At 47.7% G+C, this 17,146-nt stretch overlaps 1 protein-coding gene across 3 annotated transcripts in view; it reads right to left on the bottom strand.

Moving 5' to 3' along the window:
• GRAP2 (GRB2 related adaptor protein 2) overlaps positions 1-17,146 on the bottom strand; it is a 59,772-nt gene that overhangs the window by 10,323 nt on the left and 32,303 nt on the right. For 2 of the 3 annotated variants that reach the window (XM_008705533.2, XM_008705534.2), the window contains exons 2-3: positions 7,597-7,688; positions 962-1,053 (exon numbers count right to left, since the gene is read on the bottom strand). In XM_008705533.2, the coding sequence (XP_008703755.1) occupies positions 962-1,053; positions 7,597-7,674 (170 nt within the window). In that variant the 5' untranslated portion in view covers positions 7,675-7,688. Of the gene's footprint in view, positions 1-961; positions 1,054-7,596; positions 7,689-17,146 lie in introns of those variants that run through there. The other variant, XM_040637570.1, reaches the window with a different exon arrangement.

Below are 17,146 nucleotides of genomic sequence, written 5' to 3'. Positions count from 1 at the left end.
TTCCCCTCTCTTTCCCCCCGCTCGTGCTCTCTCTCTCTCAAATAAATAAAATCTTTTAAAAAAAAGTAGAAGAGGGGCGCCTGGGTGGCGCAGTCGTTAAGCGTCTGCCTTCGGCTCAGGGCGTGATCCCAGCATTCTAGGATCGAGTCCCACATCAGGCTCCTCCGCTAGGAGCCTGCTTCTTCCTCTCCCACTCCCCATGCTGTGTTCCCTCTCTCGCTGGCTGTCTCTATCTCTATCAAATAAATAAATAAAATCTTAAAAAAAAAAAAGTAGAAGATCACAGGGCAGCATCAAGGGCTGAGGTGGGTGGTCATTCTGTCGGTTCAGTGGTCAGTCCTGGTTCACAGTGAGCGCACTCCTGCACCTCACCAGAGTCACCAAGACCACTTCGGGTTTCTAACAGACCTGTGCTCTTTGAGCTAGACCATGACTCTCGGAGATGAGATTTCTATCTAACCCTTGTGGTCAATTCTTGAGACAAACGAGACCCAATCTCTATTTTTCTTTTTCCTCTTGATGAAGGGAATCTCCTCTTTTCCCTCCACCGACTGTTCTCAAGCGTACGAGCACGGTTTAGGGAAAGCAGGGAGCTGTTTGGGATCCCTGGTAAGGATGGAAGACGTTGGGAGGTCATGGAGAAGTGCCCTTAAGAAGCAGCTATTGTGGGGTGGCCAACAGCGCCCCGGGTGGAATTCGTGGAAACCCTGTGATTGCGATTATGGATTAGTTGAGCTTATAAAACCTAAAATAGGTGATCCATGCACATGGTATAAAATTCGGAAGGGAACGCAGTGAGATGCAAACCTCCCTCCCACCCTGGCCTTCAGCTGGTGGTTCCCCCTCCAGAGCAACCAGTTTTGACAGTATCTTGGGTAAGCATAGATAATTTTAGTGACTGCTGAAGAAGTAAGGGGAGTGTGTGTGGGTAGGCCCATGTCAGCAGGCTGGAAATACTTACTCAGGAAACTGGATGTCTATAAAATTCTTGGGCACATATCCTTCTTGGCTCCCAAGCTCCGCCTTGAACCACTCCTCTTGGTTACTTAAGATCTACATGGAAGAGAAGGAAGGGCAGAGACTGTAGGGAGGACACCAAGAAGCAAAAGAGAGGGGCAGGACAAAGAACACCCTTTTGGATTTAGAGGGGAAAAAATGCCGAGGAAACCACACAGGTGCCCCAGTGGGGGAGCAACAGGTTTCTCTCTGGAGTTCGGCTTCTTTGGCCCTGAGCTATTTCTGGCCACTGGTCCCACCCACACGTGGGACCCCACCATGGCATGGCCTCCCCGATTCAGCATTCGGGGGATTCTCTGAAAGCCTTTCTCTTTATATTTTGGAAATTCATGTGTCCCAGATGCCAGCACCTGAAGCTCCTCGTCTGAGCAGTTGCTGGGAAGGCCAGAGTGGCCACCCCATGATTTCTTCTCTGACAGGTAACCAGGAACCTTTTAAAAATTTAATTTGTTCCTCTTTCCTTAAACAATCAAATTAAAACTTAAAACACCCAGTGGGGCCAGCTTTGAAAACAGTCACTCTTTGTGTTCACACTCCATGTGTTTCACAAACAATTTGGACGTAACTCAAGATATTTGGGATGCCTTTTCTAAACTTGCATTTAGTGCCAGATCTCAAGCAAAGCCAGAAGTTCTGTCTCATGACTGTATGGTCCTTTGTCGACTGTGACCCCAAATGTTATCACTTCCCTTGATTATTCATATGACTCACCAGACTTGGCTCTATGTGGCTTCTGGTTATTTCAGAAAATGTTTCACTATTAAAAGACAAATGTTTGTCCCCACCCCCCACAGAGAATGTTTCTAAAGTATGTGGCATGGACTTGAACAATAATGGAGATGGCAGAGCCAAATGGCAAACAGAAGCTTGACAATGTCATGGAGCCCCTGAGTGAGCTGTGCAGGAGCCCCCCCTACTTCTGGATTTTGTGGGAGACATAATCAATCTGTATTATTGGTTGAGCCGTATTCAAGTTTCTGCTTCTTGTGGCTGATAATGCCTTGACGGTGGAAGTGCTAAGCTGAAGGGAAAAGCAGAAGATGGGTAGGAAGGACTGCCTGGAGGAGAGACCCTGGTGTTGCCCAGGCAACGAAAGGAGTTACCCAGGCCAGGTCTGATGGCACAGGAGCTTCTGGGATGGGAGGAAGTGGGATGCATTCTGGGAACGAAAGGCCTTGGTCCAGTGGGAGTTTAGCCTGTGGCCCCAGGGCAGAGAGAGGAGAAGCCAGAGGCACAAGGCCATGTGGCCCATGTTGAAAAGTCTGGACTTTTATCTTGAAATGTATGAGAAGCCACTACAGGTTTCTGAGCAGGAAAGTAACACAGTAAGAATTAGAGCCAAGAAAGAGTCCTGTATCAGAGTGTGAAGACGGATTGGAGGGGGAAAGTCTAGGAAGGCAGTGTAGCTATGCCGGTGAGAGGCGAAGGGCTATTTTAGAGGAACCTGGAAGCAAAGTGTGCAGGACTGCGTGACTGTTCTCCAAACCAAAGGAGAAGAGGATTCTTGGAGGGCTCTGGAAATTGGCCTTGGGAGACTGAGTGGGTGGTGATGTCTTGGCTAAAACGGAAAGTAGAGGAGGAGGGGCAGGTCTGGGGGAGGGCTCATGGACTTCGGATTGCGTGTGGGTGAATCCAAGTTGCCCCTGGGACCGTCTGAGAAGAAAAGTTCAGTGAGCAGCTGGAGGTGTGTGTCTGGACTCAGCAGAGAAGTTGGGGCCGGCGTTCGGGATTTCAGAGTCCTCCCAAAGCAGGTGGAGTTGCAGTCTGGGTCCTACGGGTTTCTCTCTTCCAGAGATGGGAAGAGATGAAGAGAGCCGAGTAACTGATATTTCTAATATCACCCCCGAGGTGGAAGAAAGGGACCAGCACTCTGAGTTTGGAATGAGAAGACCTGGTTTCTAGCTTGGCCCTGTCATCAGCTGTATGACCTTTGGCAAGTCAATTAGCCTGAAAAATGGGGACAGTAACAACCAGCTCATCCCTCACAGAGCTGATGTGAGGATCACATGAGCCCTGGTACCTCGAAGTCCTTCAGAAAGTGTAGGCTGTTTTTAAAAATACAATTCTGCAAAGTGTGGTATTCTTAGGAGGGAGGACTTCAGCTCTGAAGGACATGGTAGGGTTTATAAGTTCTTCAAAGTATTATATGTGTATGTTTTGAATTTAATCACTTGTTCTGAAGAAATAAAAGTGTGTCCCATATTTGAGTTCTAGAATTGCTGAGGACAGAAAACTTTATAGTGTCTAACATCAAATGTGACTGCTGGTATCACTAAGGACGCGTGGGTATGTGTATGCCGAGGGGGGTGCGGTGGCAGGGGGAGCAGAAAATCTAGGTCAGAAAAAGAACTAGGAAACTCGGCACACAAAGAACACAAGGACATTTCACTCCATGCCTTCGTCCTCCACCCCCAATTTGTGGCTTTGGAATTCCTTTCTCCCATCACACGGGAGTGCGAAGTTTGGGCTGGGTACCAATGTCAAGTACGAGGTGAGCAGGGATAAGGTAATAGAGACCAACTGGAAATTGGCTCATCACGGTAAGAACCAACTTTGTACTTAGTTCTCTGACCTGAAACCAGCTGTCATTTTAGTAATTGTGGCGAACACCCATCTACCTCCCGTAGCAACTGAAAGATTATCCTGCAATGCCGGCCATTTCTCGCCACCACCTGGTGCTCCGTCTGCCTGAGATGGTGTTCCCAGAGAGGTGAATTTACAGGCTTTTTATGGTGTATAGAAGGCAAGGTTTTAAATGAATCTCATGTTCTGCAAAGAAGAGTGTTTGAGGGGAGGTGGTTTCCTCCTGCCGTTGTTGGCCCAGGGCCCCATACTTCCTGTTCTTCTCATCTCTCTGCCTATTCGGTTCCCCCTATCTCTTGTCCCCATCATGAAAACCCAAGCAAGGGGTTCAGCCCGAGCACATGAGGTTTTAGACTTCACTTAACAGTGTCTTAATTCTTATAATGTTGCCTACGAAAATAATTTTCTGGGTTACATGGCCTGAGAATAAGTTAGACGTGGGAAGAGGACAAAATGTACAGTTGGGAGAATTTTAAAATTGGATGGAATTATAGCTCTTAGAGGCAGAGCAGAAATCTGAAATATTAGAGAAGTTAATTGACATAGGATTAACTCTTAGTGCTTTCAGGTCTCTGTTTCAGTGGGAAGAGATGGGTTGAATTAGACACGTTACAGAAGCGGGTAGAAATGGATTGGGTCAAGAGACATTTTTTTAAAACCACTGGCAAATTTCAGAGGGAAATAGAAGTCTGGTGCTGTGTGTAGCTGCAGGTTGGGGGAGGGGGGCTGAGGCGCAAACATGAAACATCCGGCTCCTGACATCAAATGTTTCTCTCACAGGAGAAATGGGATCAAGTCATTTGGCCAGAGTTCCCCGCCCACCATCTTGTTCATCATCCTGTCATCAGCATCTAGTGAGCACCTGTTGTTTGCACTTAGGTGCTGGGAATACAGATGTGAATAAGCTGAGGCCTTTGTCCTGGGGAAGTCACAGTCTAGAATGGGTGGGGTGGTGGTGAGCTAGTCAGACATTGTACCTTCTAGTGAGAAAGTCTGGTTAGTCTTTTAGTATGAAAAGCCCAGGATGAAAGAACACCCCAGGAGTAGAGTCTGGGGTAGTCAAGAGACGCCTTTGAAAGCACTTGCAAGATCTTGGGGCTCATGACCCGTCTCTGGAGTGGTGGAGTGGGGTTGCAGTTGTATGTAGAGACCCACGGACAGGGCACGAACCACCACGAAGCAGACATGCTGTGGGGCTCAGCCAACAGGCCCCTCTCCACTTTCCTTTCCACCGCTAAGCTGCAAGGACCAGGATTTGAAAAGAAGGAGAGGTTTGCCCTTCTAGTGAAATTCTACACGAGCCTGCAGAAACACAATTTAACAATCCAAGCCATTTGTACTGAGCACCTATTTGGGGCCAGGACTTGTGTGGGGCACTGCTGGGAAGACACAAAGATGAACCAGGCATGGCTCCGCTCTCAGGGAGCTCACAGACCAGCGGAGGAACCAACCACTCATTCATTCATCAAATAGTAGGGAGGGTCAACCCTCTGCTGGTTTGGACACTGAGGCGGACCCGGCCATCAGAATCCCACAGGGCGAGGGCAGTGATGAGATATGGGCGTACGGTGCGCGAGAGCACGGAGGCTTGGCTGCTCGGGAGTGAGCGTCATGGGAGGTGAGCTCCACAGCGCCTTGAATGAAGAGTGTGCGTGATGCTGTGGAAGAGCTGGAGAGGGAGTGATTAATTTTGCTGGGGCCATCAGGAGTGTAGACGATTCCTGAGGGTTCCCGGGCAGAGGTGGTCAAATACGTGTGTGTAGGAGAAGGACACTCGGGGTATGGGGAGAGCCTGACACAGCTCGGTGCGTATACTGCAGTGTGACCTGGCCATTGTGTACACAGAGGTGTGCACGTGTGTGCAGGCGTGTGCGTATGTGTGCATTTTCATAGACAAGAGCTTGATGAGGTTAGGGAGTGGGCTGGGACGAGGTAGCTTAAATTTCAATCAATTGGTAATGGAGAACCATTGAATACTTCTGAGTAAGCAAGTGATCTGACCTGACTTGTCTTCCAGAAAGATCCTCCTGAGACTAGTATGTAGGATGACTGAAGGAGGAAGAGACAGGAGGCGATGAAATCAGTCAAGGGGCTGTGGCAGTGGTCTGACTGGCAGCAGGAATGGGTCATACTGAAATATGGCAACTATTTATGAAGCATTCACTTTGAGCTGGGACCATTACCGTTAACCTTTTCCAGAACTCTGCAAAATGGATATGATCTCCACTTACAGGTAAAGACAGTGAAGCTCCTGGGGTGGAGAATGACCCAAGGACGCACAGCTAATAAGCTGGGATTCAAACTCAGATTTATCTGGCTCTAAATTCCTTCTCCTTTTTACTACACCAGACTCCTCTCTTGCAAAGAAGGGGATTGCTTAAGAGACCTCAAGAGAGAAAAATAGTCAGGACAGAGTACATGTGTAGGAGTGAGGCCGAACTCCATTCAGATCCAGAAGAGGGACAGTTAACAGTGTCGGATTCCACGGACGCGTTAGTAGGGTCATTATATTCCACATTAAAGAGATCACTGGTGGACTAAAGGGAGGGTTGGGGGTAAAAGGCAGATTCCAGAATGTTCCAGTTGAATAAATGGGAAGTGAGGAAGTGGAGGCACCAGCACAGAGAACTCCTCCCAGTGTTGGTAGCAGAGGAGAGGAAAGAAATCAGGAGGTAGGTTGAGAAGCAGAGTTGAGGAAGTTTTTTTTGTTTTTTTTCCTTTTTTCCCCTGAGGAATAGGAAACACTCAGGCCAGATATTAGGTTCTGTTTGCAATGGGAGATGAGGGGTGGGAGTTGGCCGCCGGCCTCTTTTGAGTGAGGACAGTCTATAGCGGTTGATAACCACATGGTCACAATACCCCATGGAGAAGGGAGGGGCTGCCCACCATGTGGCAGATCCCTCTGTGACCTTGGTAAGATCTCACAGAAGTGAAGGTCACCTTTTCTTGGGTCAGCGACCCAGGCAACACTTTGACCTTGAGAAGCTGCAAGATTGAAAGCACCCTCTTCGCAACTATATTCCTGGATCTTTGCAAGGTGACGACAGTTAGAAGGATGAGTCCTGGGGCTGTTCAAGTTCCAAACCAAGTTGTCCTACCTGGTCTGTGCTCCATGGACACTTTCTGAGTCACCCTGTCACGTAATGACAAGGTTCTCACTACAGCAAGCGTTCTTCTCCGTGGTGAGCCTGGGCTCAGGGCTGCCGTGCTGAGAAGGGCCATGTGGGCTGCTGAGGACCAGGGATGGGGATTTCTGAGGGTGCTCTGAGGCCAGGCAGGGGGGGGGGCATTAACGTCACAGACTCCCCGAAGGGCCTAAGGGCTTGTGCTTTTGCTCAAAACAGGGGCTAAGCCTGTAAGTGCAGTGCATGGAATGTGGAAGCCCAAGGCCTCTTCAGCCCTGCAAGCAGCCACTACAGCTCAAGTGCGGGTGTCAGGCAAGTTTCAAGGCGTCCTTGAGGGGCAGGTGTGCATGGCCTCTGTTGGCCCATGCCCCCTCCAGGGGTCTTTCTCAGGCCATCCCACCTGCTGCATCCTGCTGTTAAGTTCCTCACAATGCTCACCGAATGCCCCCACCCCCATCGCCAAGCTTGAGGTCAAAGTCCAACTCATGCTCCCTGCATTCCCTGACAACCAATGTTGCCGCTCCTTCCGGCAACCCCATCCTGCAAGCTGGGGTCACTTGTTCCCTCACCTGTGCTCCCTGAGCACTTAGACAAGAATATCCATAAGAGCCCTTTGGATGGCTTTCTTCCCCCACTCCAGACCATGAGCATCTCAGGACAAGGATGGTGGCTTCTTTCCATCACCCAGCCTGGCAACTGGCACCTGGGGCGGGAGGAGGGGACTCAGAAGGAACCCTTTTGATTGAGGTGAACTTCTCTTTTTGAAAGGAACTGTGTGTAGTTCTTAAGAAACAAAGGCATGGGTTGTTAGGTGAACTCGGGGACCAGACCAGAGTAACCCAAACTCCCCAGGGCCCCCCATGTCACCTACCTTCAGAACGTCTCCAGTGTGAAAGCTCAGTTCATCCTCACCTGAGGCGGTGAAGTCAAACTTGGCAATGGCTTCCATGTCGTGACGTGAAGCTGGAAGACAAGTAATGTGTTCATTATGCCCTTCTGTCCAGAGAACAGAGCAGAGCAGCAGGCCACGTAGCAGTCTGAGACGCCTGGTCCAAGGCCTCCAGCCCCGAGAGGGAGGCCCAGGCCCACAGGGAGGGCTTTCGTTTCCAGCGAATTGCTGTGGGAGGGAGCCTGTAGGTTGTGCTTCCCTTTCTTCCCTGAATCCCCACGTGCCAGGAGCAGGGAACCGAGGCCTTTCCCCTTCCTTTCATCTCCCTTTGCCTGCCTGGCCTGTCGCCCTTTCTGAGGGCATCCCTGTTTCCGGTTGATAAGGATGGAAGACTCGCTATCATCTCTAACTGGAGGCCCGAGGGGCTGGAAAGACTGCTCTGTAAACATCGCCCTGAGGCTGTCCCTTGGCGGCTATATTTAACCAGGCAGTGTTAATTAGACAGATGCCATTTTCTCTTTTACATCTGAATCATTTAAGAGAATTAGGCAGCATCGGCCAGTGGGGAACTCAGCGTCCTTCCACATGGCTTCAGAGTGGAAAGCATTCCGGTTCTAGAGGCAGGGGACTGGATTAGTCAGATTCCTTATTTCATTATTAGAGTGTAAGCCAAGTACCTTTTGAAAAATTTCATTCTAATATTTCTGAATCAAGTTAAAATATTATTCCCACCCCTCCCCCAGGAATGCACGAGGTCTATGTAAAATAAAAAAGCCTACAAAAGAAATATAGTTGGGTTTTTGTTTTTTGTTTTTGTTTTGTTTTGTGTTTTCAGGAGACGCTGGGGCTGTGATAGAGCAGAGTCCTGGTTTTGTTGGTGACCAGCTATATGATCTTGTGCAGTAACTAAACCTCTTGGGGTCTCAGTTTTCTCACCTGTAAAATGGGGATCATAATATTCAACTAATAATAGGGGGTTCTGGGTGGCTCAGTCAGTTGAGCCCCTGACTCCTGATTTTGGCTCACGTCATGATCTCGTGGTGGTGAGATCAAGCCCCCAGTCAGACTCCGCACTGGGCATGGAGTCAGCTTAAGATTCTCTCTCTCCCTCTCCCTCTGCCCCTCCCCCTGCATGCATGTGTGCGCTCTCTCTCTAAACAAACAAATAAATAAATAATCCTCAAAAAAATTGTATAGAATGAATTTATCCTCAGCAAAGGTAGCCTGACCAAAAGCAGCCTGAGTTTTCTTCTGATTTCTCCCATCTTTTATGAACTTTCCTCTCTGAAATTTGATGCTTATTCTCCATGACCCGCAAATCCTTTGGTTCTCTGCTAAGACGGTTTGCTGTTAGTCGTGGAAGCTGTTGTTTGGCATTTACGTTTATCAGAGTTTGGCTAAGCCTGAAACCCTTTAGGTTAGTAACCTCACACCTAATGGCTTTCAGTAACCAGTAAACCAGGACCACAATCACACTATCAGCGGGAATTTCCACCCAAGTGACAAGATTTGGGTAAATGAGGAAGGTGGCTGCCGGTGGGAGGTGCAGCAAGCTGAGATCAGAGATAAAAGCCAACTGCCCTGGTGGTAACAGCAAGGGGCTCAGTTCTCTGATTTTCCACATTTGCTTAGTCTTACAAAGGCGATTTGTAGAGATGACGATTACCCATCCCAAAGGTATAGATATTAAGCAAAAGATATTTCAGGAGCCAGAGTAAAATGTCATAGTTAATTGTTTGAGCTTTATCACTAGCCAAAATTTATTTCCAAACAAAAAAGTATATATACTTTTTGTACCCTTTCTTCAGGATCTGTCCATCTAAGGCAAATTAAAATCGTGACCTAGTACGGCCCACTCGACAGGAAGGAGTATTCTGCCCTCCTGGGTGAGTGCTAAATGCTTTTGCTCATTTGCTTCACCCCGTGGCTTTAACATGAAAAGCCTCCCCTAATTAAGGCCTTGCCTTGAGTTTGCACGAAGATGTGATGTCTGTGGGTCACCGTCATGGTATCCACAGCAGTTACTGGTCACCTCAGGAGAGCAAGTGTCAGGTGAATGGTCCTGAAAACCAAGATCCCATTTCTATGCAAATTTACCTTAATAAGCAGGATGGAGACAAGGGGAGGGCAAATGCTAAACATATTAGAAAATCACATAAATTAGGGATGAAAAAACATCCAAGGCATGCTCTAGATATGACCTTGAGCTTGGGAAGATCTTTCCTACGTTACATGTAACTTGAATGCAGCCTGGGTGCTGGGTCCAGGCTGGCGGCGCGTTACTTCAGTGAGAAGGCCGAGACAGGAGCAGCACTGCTTCCGAGAAACGGCCCTTTTCTCTGCCTTCCCCCAGGAGGCAGGTGGTATGGCAAAGCCAACTTCACGGGCACATCACAGAACTCCCCAGCTTATAATATTAATCCTGGCTCCGAAAACCCAATTAAACAGGCCCACTCTTCATGAAATCACTTTGAAAAAATGTGTGTGCGTCCCGCTTCCCATTTCCATTTGTGAAATGAATCCGCTCAGATGCTGTTTGGCAGGAGGGAGATGTCCAGGGGCGAGTGGGCTATATTCTATTTTCGTTCCAAAGCCAGGGCTTTGCAATCCTCCCCTTGAATTTACCATTCCCTGCTTCCCTAATAGCAGTGCAACCCCAGGGGTCCGTCTTCTGTTTGATCATAAAAATGCACCAAAATTTATATCCCATTTTTCTATATCCATTAGTCTTAATTTTAAAAACTTTTAAACTACCACCAGGGAAAAAGAAAATTGAACTAAAGTATTTTGTTCAGTATTTATCCATTTGTTTTATAGTCTGTACCTTCTACTATATATATATTATTATACATATTATATTAAAAACATGGTAGCAACAATTTCAAGACCGAAGAGAAAGGGGGAGGAGGGGCAGGGGAGAAAGTGCAGCCAGCTCGAGAGTTCAAGAACGCAGTGGAGCCTTCTAGCTGCCCTGCGCGGTTACAGTGTTCCTGACCTCAGGGGGAGATGAAGAGAGAGACATCTCTTTAAAGAACCTCAGGGATGGATTAAATGTGCGTTTCCGTCCAGTGATCAGTTTCAGAAATGGCTGAAATGCTGCCTGCTATGGAACGTGAATGACAAGTGACAGTGTCCAGGGGCAGTCAAGCCGCTCCTGCAGCCTCCCCCACCCACCCCGACCCCACTGAGGATGCCATTTGTCCAGGAATCCTACTGCAGAACCATGCAGGGCTCCTGCCCTTACTGCTGGCTCTGCCTCTCCCCATCCCTCTGCGTCTCTCTGGCTTCGCCCCGGTATGAACTGCGTGCAATACCCACGAGCAGCCCCGGGGCACAGATCTGCTACGCCGCTTGGCAGCACCGCACAGGACTTCCCCAGGCACGATTTTCTCTGCCCCTGCATTTCCATTTAAGCTTCTTTTACCACCAACAAAACAAACAAAACAAAACAAAACAAAAACCCTGAAAAATATTCAGGCTTATATACCAGGAATGTTTGTCTACTTCTAAAATACAGTCACCACCGAACAAGACAGCTCTTTAAAAGAGCCGCCATGTGAAATCCAGATTAATTGGATGCGTTCAGAAACACGTAGTTACCCTCAAAAATCGCACCAGGCAAGAAACTTCTTGAAAGATTTCAGCTCCTCCTAAGTTGGCTATGAATAGCCAAGGCTTCCGTTTTATGCATCTCTTAAAAAGAGCAATTGCGTAACATCACAAAGCTGTTGGAAGATTCAGGCTCAGGACCCAAAGAAAGAAGGAGCTGGGTCCTAAATCGAATCGGCAACACCGCTTCGTATTTGGCCGCGGAGAACTCTAATTTAAATATTATGTGGCTTGCACCAGTTTACGCTATAATTCAGTTAAGCTATTTTTTTTAAAAAATAGAGAAACATTGCTCTTTGTAAATATTGCTTTAGCATATTTATCAGGACGGTAACGACAAACGTAATTTTTATAAATTTATCTTGTGTATGAAATGCAGTGACAGGACAGTGAGGAGTTTACCCGAAAGGACTTTGACTGCAGCTACCAAGAGGAGCTTGGCTAAAACTGTAAAATTCTCCAGGCAGTTTAACTTCACATAACACGGCCATTTGGAACCCACAGCCTTTCTATTTGTCAGGCGAAGCCCCTCCTGGAGTCACTGAGAAGGCGGAGTGCTTACTCCCTGCCCTGAAATGACAAGGTCAGCTCCATTACTTTGCCGAAGCAGGAAACCTTCCCCTGCGGGGGGGTGGGGGGTGGGGGGATTACAGCTAAGGCTCGCTGTACACAATGGCTATGTTTCTGAAAAGTGATTAGGAATAGAGTATTTGTAAGTGGCATCATATTAGCATTTTAGAGGCTCACTCTACAAAGGAACCCCACGGTGCATCCCTTTACAAAATGAAAAGGAAAATTTGTTATGCAAATGACTACCTTTTAATTTATCTGTTTTAAAATCTGGGTTTTCATGCATCTATGAGTCTTAAAAACAGAGCACACCTGTATATCCTTCTAGCACCTCCCACCACGGGTTAAATAAACATTAGTTTCCTCTCTTAACTCCCAGAACGCTTTTTAAAAAACCTCTCCTATTGATAGGTAACAGTCCACCTTGGAGTATAGAATAGGAGTCATCAAACCTCTTCTGTAAGGAACAGAGAGTACATGTTTTGGGCTTTGCGGGCTGAATCCTCTCTGCCACAGCCACTCAACTGGGCGGCTGCAGCTGGGAAGGCAGCCAGAGAGAACAGTATTGAACGGGTGTAGCTGGGTTCCAATAAAACTTTATTTATGAACACTGAAGTTGGAATTTCACCTAATTTTTACATGCCACGAAGTGTTACTGTTCTGATTTTCCCCCCAACCCCACTTAAGAATATAAAAACCATCTTAGCTCATGGGCAAAAATAGGTGATGGGTGGAATTTGGCCTTCTGGCCGCAGTTTGTGGACCCCTGGTATAGATGCTTATACCCATATCTTGCTTCCCCAGTAGTCTGTAAAGTTCCTGAGGGGAAGAGCTAGAGCTTAGTGAACTGAATGTGGGCTTAGGAGTAGATGGGCCTGGATTTAAATCCAAGATGTGCCATTCCCTTTCCAAGTGTCCTGTTTCTTTATCACTAGGGGTGACCACATCTGCTTCACGGGGGTGCTGTGTGTTCATGTGCGTGAAGGCTCTGGCACACAGCAGGCATTCCATACATGGTGGCAGGGGCTGGTGTTATTGACTCTTAGATTCCCTACAATATCGAACCAGTGCTCAGTAGGCACTCAGTATATGCTGAGTGAATGAAAATGTGATCAGCGACCTGCCATCAGAGTTACAATTATAATTGATTTCCTCGGGGAAGGCAGAGGACCCATTTACAAGGATGAATTAATTTCCCACTCAAAGGTGCCCTGACTTCTCAGCAAACTCAGCCAGAGATAATAAAACACACACCCACGTGAAATGGTCTGATTTATTTAATCCAACAGAGGGCAATGGTGCACCCCAAACTGGCAGTTCCATCCTGTAACTTTTTTTTCTTTTTTTTGCATCCTGAGTCCCCACAACCTTTATCTCGACAGGTTTGGCCACTGTCCTCCTTGTCTCTTGTGTGTTTTAAGGCATGTATATTTTAACATTTCAAGGAGTCTAAAGCCCATACAATACAGAATGACTTTGCTGGGAAAGAATCGGAAGTCATTGGCTCCTACTCATATTCCGCTGCTTGAATTCCCGGAGTATCCTGGAAAGATGGTCCCGTTCATCTCAAAGTGATTAGTCCCTCACTCCTGCTTTTGATTCTAGGTTAATGATTTATGTTGAAACCCCTGCTGTGTGTTTTTCTTTTTATCTGAACCCTAGAGCTGCCGTTGGAGACTTCTGGCCTTAGTTTATTTATCACCCTTTCCTGGGCCTTAGACATAGGAACAGGACACTGAGAAAGGTCATAGGTGGCCCTTCTTGAAAATGTGTACGCTTAGGATGGACAGCTACCTATAATTCACCCGTCAGCTATTGCTTAAATATTCTTCCAGAAACCCAAATCAATCGATTCTGGAAAAGAAAGTGAAAAAAGGGGAAGAAAAAGGCTGAGCATGGCCAAGAGATCAAGGGCTGGCCTTTCTTCATTTTGGGCTTTCAAATGGCAACATTTTTGCTCTCTTCTACACCAGCGGAATCCCTGCTTACAGAATATCTCTCAATCAGATGGCCATGTTGGCAATGTTAACCTTCTTGCTGAATGTCTAACACGGTGTACTCGTTTCTTTACTGAGCCTGCTCTTGAATTACTAACTCATCCCTGGAGCCTTTAAAATAGAAACCCTCAAATCCTAGTCTAGTAAGACCCTCCTTCTGGTTTCTCCGGAGACTCGGATCTGTGGCCACGTGCAGAGGGTGAAGTGGGGGTTGGATCACGGCGGCACCAAGCTTGCAGACAGCCATGGCCTTGGGAATGGCTATCAGAGGCCTCTGCTTTCCCAGATTTACAACCAGCAGCTCCTACACTTACTGGACCTCCCCAGTCAGAGATGCAGGACCATTTCTTTTAAGTTAAGGATCTCAGGGGAATAAGCAGCCTTCTCAGAAGGACCTGGCCTGTTTCCACAGGTGTTCTCTCCATGGGATGTAAACATTTCTGACTTTACTGCAACCAAAGTAAGCAAAGACAAGTGGAATATGCCCACCAAACCATTTCTGGCTAGTTGGCTGAGATTTTAGTACCCTCTAAAAGCGTCCATTTTACATGATTTTGCACATATGAGACATTCTTATCTTCCTCTTGTCCCTAGGTGACTCATTGTTTCCCCCTCCAAAGCTCCAGGAAAGCATAAATTCCCCAGGCACTACTAGCAGGGGTGAACATGGGAAACTAGAGGGGCCCTCCGCAGCCTGGCCGAGAATAGCAATTCCTCAGCGGCTGATCTGCTGATGTGGTCTTGGGGACGCAAGGAAGTGGCTTAGGAAGAAGCCTTCAGGGTACGCTCCATCTCCCCTGCAGGTGTCTTTCCCACATCACAATCATCCGCTGGCTGCCTCACTTCTGCAGAAAGCAGCACCAGAGCTGTCTCTGATGACAGGTCATGAATGGCCAGTGGGTCCCCGAGCGAGAGTTGAGACGTGGGCAGGAGAGGAGTACTGTTCTCTCCTCCCAGGCTGGGAGGGGTCTCAGGTTCAGCCCATAACCCCCTCGCTGAGGCTGCCTTTACGCACCCTGACCTTGGGACGCTGTCTCTACCAGCGCACCTGCTGCTGACCTTCTGCCAACCGCGTAGGGTTCTGGTCCACCCTTTGGCCGTGCCCTTGAGATGTCTCCCTATTTTCTAAGTGGGAATCATCTCCTCAGCTGGAAGGCACTTGCTTTTAGGTTCAGAAGCCAAATAAATATATTTCAAAGACGTACAGGCAAACTTGACACAACTGGGGAGTCCCTCTAAATCCCTTATATCCTCATTTAATCAGATTGCTGTTCTGTAGGTCCCTGCCTGTCACTGTGGATTAGGGGGGTCCACCGGTCTCAGGGATGTTTTCCTCTTTTTTAATTAGCTCCTCTTTTCCTGCTTAAGGTTTTTTGTTTTGGGGTGGGGTGGGAGGGCAAGGAGAAGGGAGTAGAAGAGGGTGGGGACAAATCAGGGGACTGTGCTTGTGCAGGTCCCCTGCCCTCCCCTGCCTTCTAAATTGAGTGATGCCCAAGACAGAGGGTCATTTGCTCTTCCTTCTTCTGGTTACTTATCATCTTACTCTTCTGTAATCAACACCAGTCTAGCATATCAAATGAAACTTTCTTTTTTTTAAAAAGAATATTTTTTTAAGCAATCTCTACACCCAACATGAGGCTCAAACTCACAACCCCGAGATCAAGAGTGGCATGCTCTACTAACTGAGCCCGCCAGGTGCCCTTTTTTTTTTTTTTTCCCAAGTTCAAAGCACATCACATAAAATTTCACTTGTCCTCAAACCTTTTGTAAGAAGAATATCCTTTTCTTTCAGTGTAATGTCTACGTTCTATCAAACTCAACCAACTTCTATTCTTTTTTTCCCTAACTTGCCGTTCTCTGCAAAGTGGGGTTGCCAGCCACAGAGGAGGGGCATGGGCCTGGCTGCCAGACAGACCTGGGTTCAGATCTCAGGTCTGCTGCTTCCTTGCTAGCTGGGGAACCTTACCTCCCCTGTGCCTCAGGTTTTGCATCAAGAATGCAGATAATAATGTTCATTCCCAGAGTGGCCGGTGGACAGGGTGTGGAACGTCCCACTAATCTCGCTGTTGGACAGTTCAGTGTCTCTCCAACCATTCCTCATCTATCTACTCTCCTTTCTCGTAGAGAAAACAGTTTCAAAACTGTTTTTCAAAAATGCACCAAGCATATATGCCCTTCCCAGGGGAACGCTAGCTTCTCTCTACTCCCTGTGGAGTCCTGGCTGCAGCGACTTCAGAAGGCAGGACAAAACGTATCCGTCATCAAGACAATCCCGTAAGTAGAGAAAAAAGACAGCACAAACCAAGAGGCCATGGGGAGGTGGAAGGCTGAGAAACAGAAAACTGATCTGGCTTCTAAGCTTTGCTGTCTGCCTGCCTCACCCAAGTCTAGAGCCAAGAACCAGCGGAGACTAAGCTCCATGTATTGATATGATCTATCGTGGGCCACAGGCTTCACATGCACTTTGCAACATGATTACGATTATGATCGTTATTACTACGACCATGACTGCCACACCCATTTCATAGCTGGGAAACAGAGGGGCGCGATTACGGTCGGAGTCTGCTCACCCCCGAGGCCGTGCTCTTTCCTTCACCACGCCGCCTCTGCTGGCGCTAGCGGCACTGCCGGCACTGGCGAACATGAAAGTCCTGCACTAGGTCAGGATAAGCACTGACGAGCTCAGGGCCCCCTGCACCTTCCTGCGTGGCTGTCCTTCAGCCAAGAAATTGATGGGCACAATTCTCACATACCCACAGAATCCAAGCCCACTATTCCTTGGTCTAAGAGGGCAAAGTCTGCAATAAACCTGGCTGACCTCAGCCCAAGCAATCATGTGCTTTAAGCCCATTTGCCGAAATGGAAGCAATCTCAGTTAATAAACCTCCATGCGGCTGTCCTTCTCCTTGCCTTCCCCTTCTGTTCCTTTCTCACTCTCTCTTTCTGTCTTTCGAGGTCACGGGTTTCTAACCTCTCCCCGCATCAACATTCCTCACAATCTAGTCTGCTTTTGTTCGGAGCCCTTTTTCTTTCTCCTCTAAATGCCACTGACTTACCACGAATCTAGTTAGAACAAGTGCACCTCAAGTCTTTTTGTTTTTACATCTCCTACACTTTTCTTATTGACACCATGAAAACATCAATCCAAAACAACAGCGACAGAAATGACACAGGAAGAGCCCACCCAGCCCCACTCTGCCGCCGCCAGACTGAGATACCACTTGCCATTTTCTTGTGCTATCCTGATTGTTCCCTAAAGCAACGACAATTGTCGACAAAAACACCATGAATCCTGCTGGCGAAATCCAAACAAGAATGAAGCATTAAAGATACACATATCCCCCGATCAGAAATTA

Source organism: Ursus maritimus, unplaced genomic scaffold, assembly GCF_017311325.1.
Source record: "Ursus maritimus isolate PB19 unplaced genomic scaffold, ASM1731132v1 scaffold_21, whole genome shotgun sequence".
NCBI lineage: Eukaryota > Metazoa > Chordata > Mammalia > Carnivora > Ursidae > Ursus > Ursus maritimus.
The sequence above is the reverse complement of the archived record's forward strand: the minus strand, read 5'-3'. Positions and strand labels throughout refer to the sequence as shown.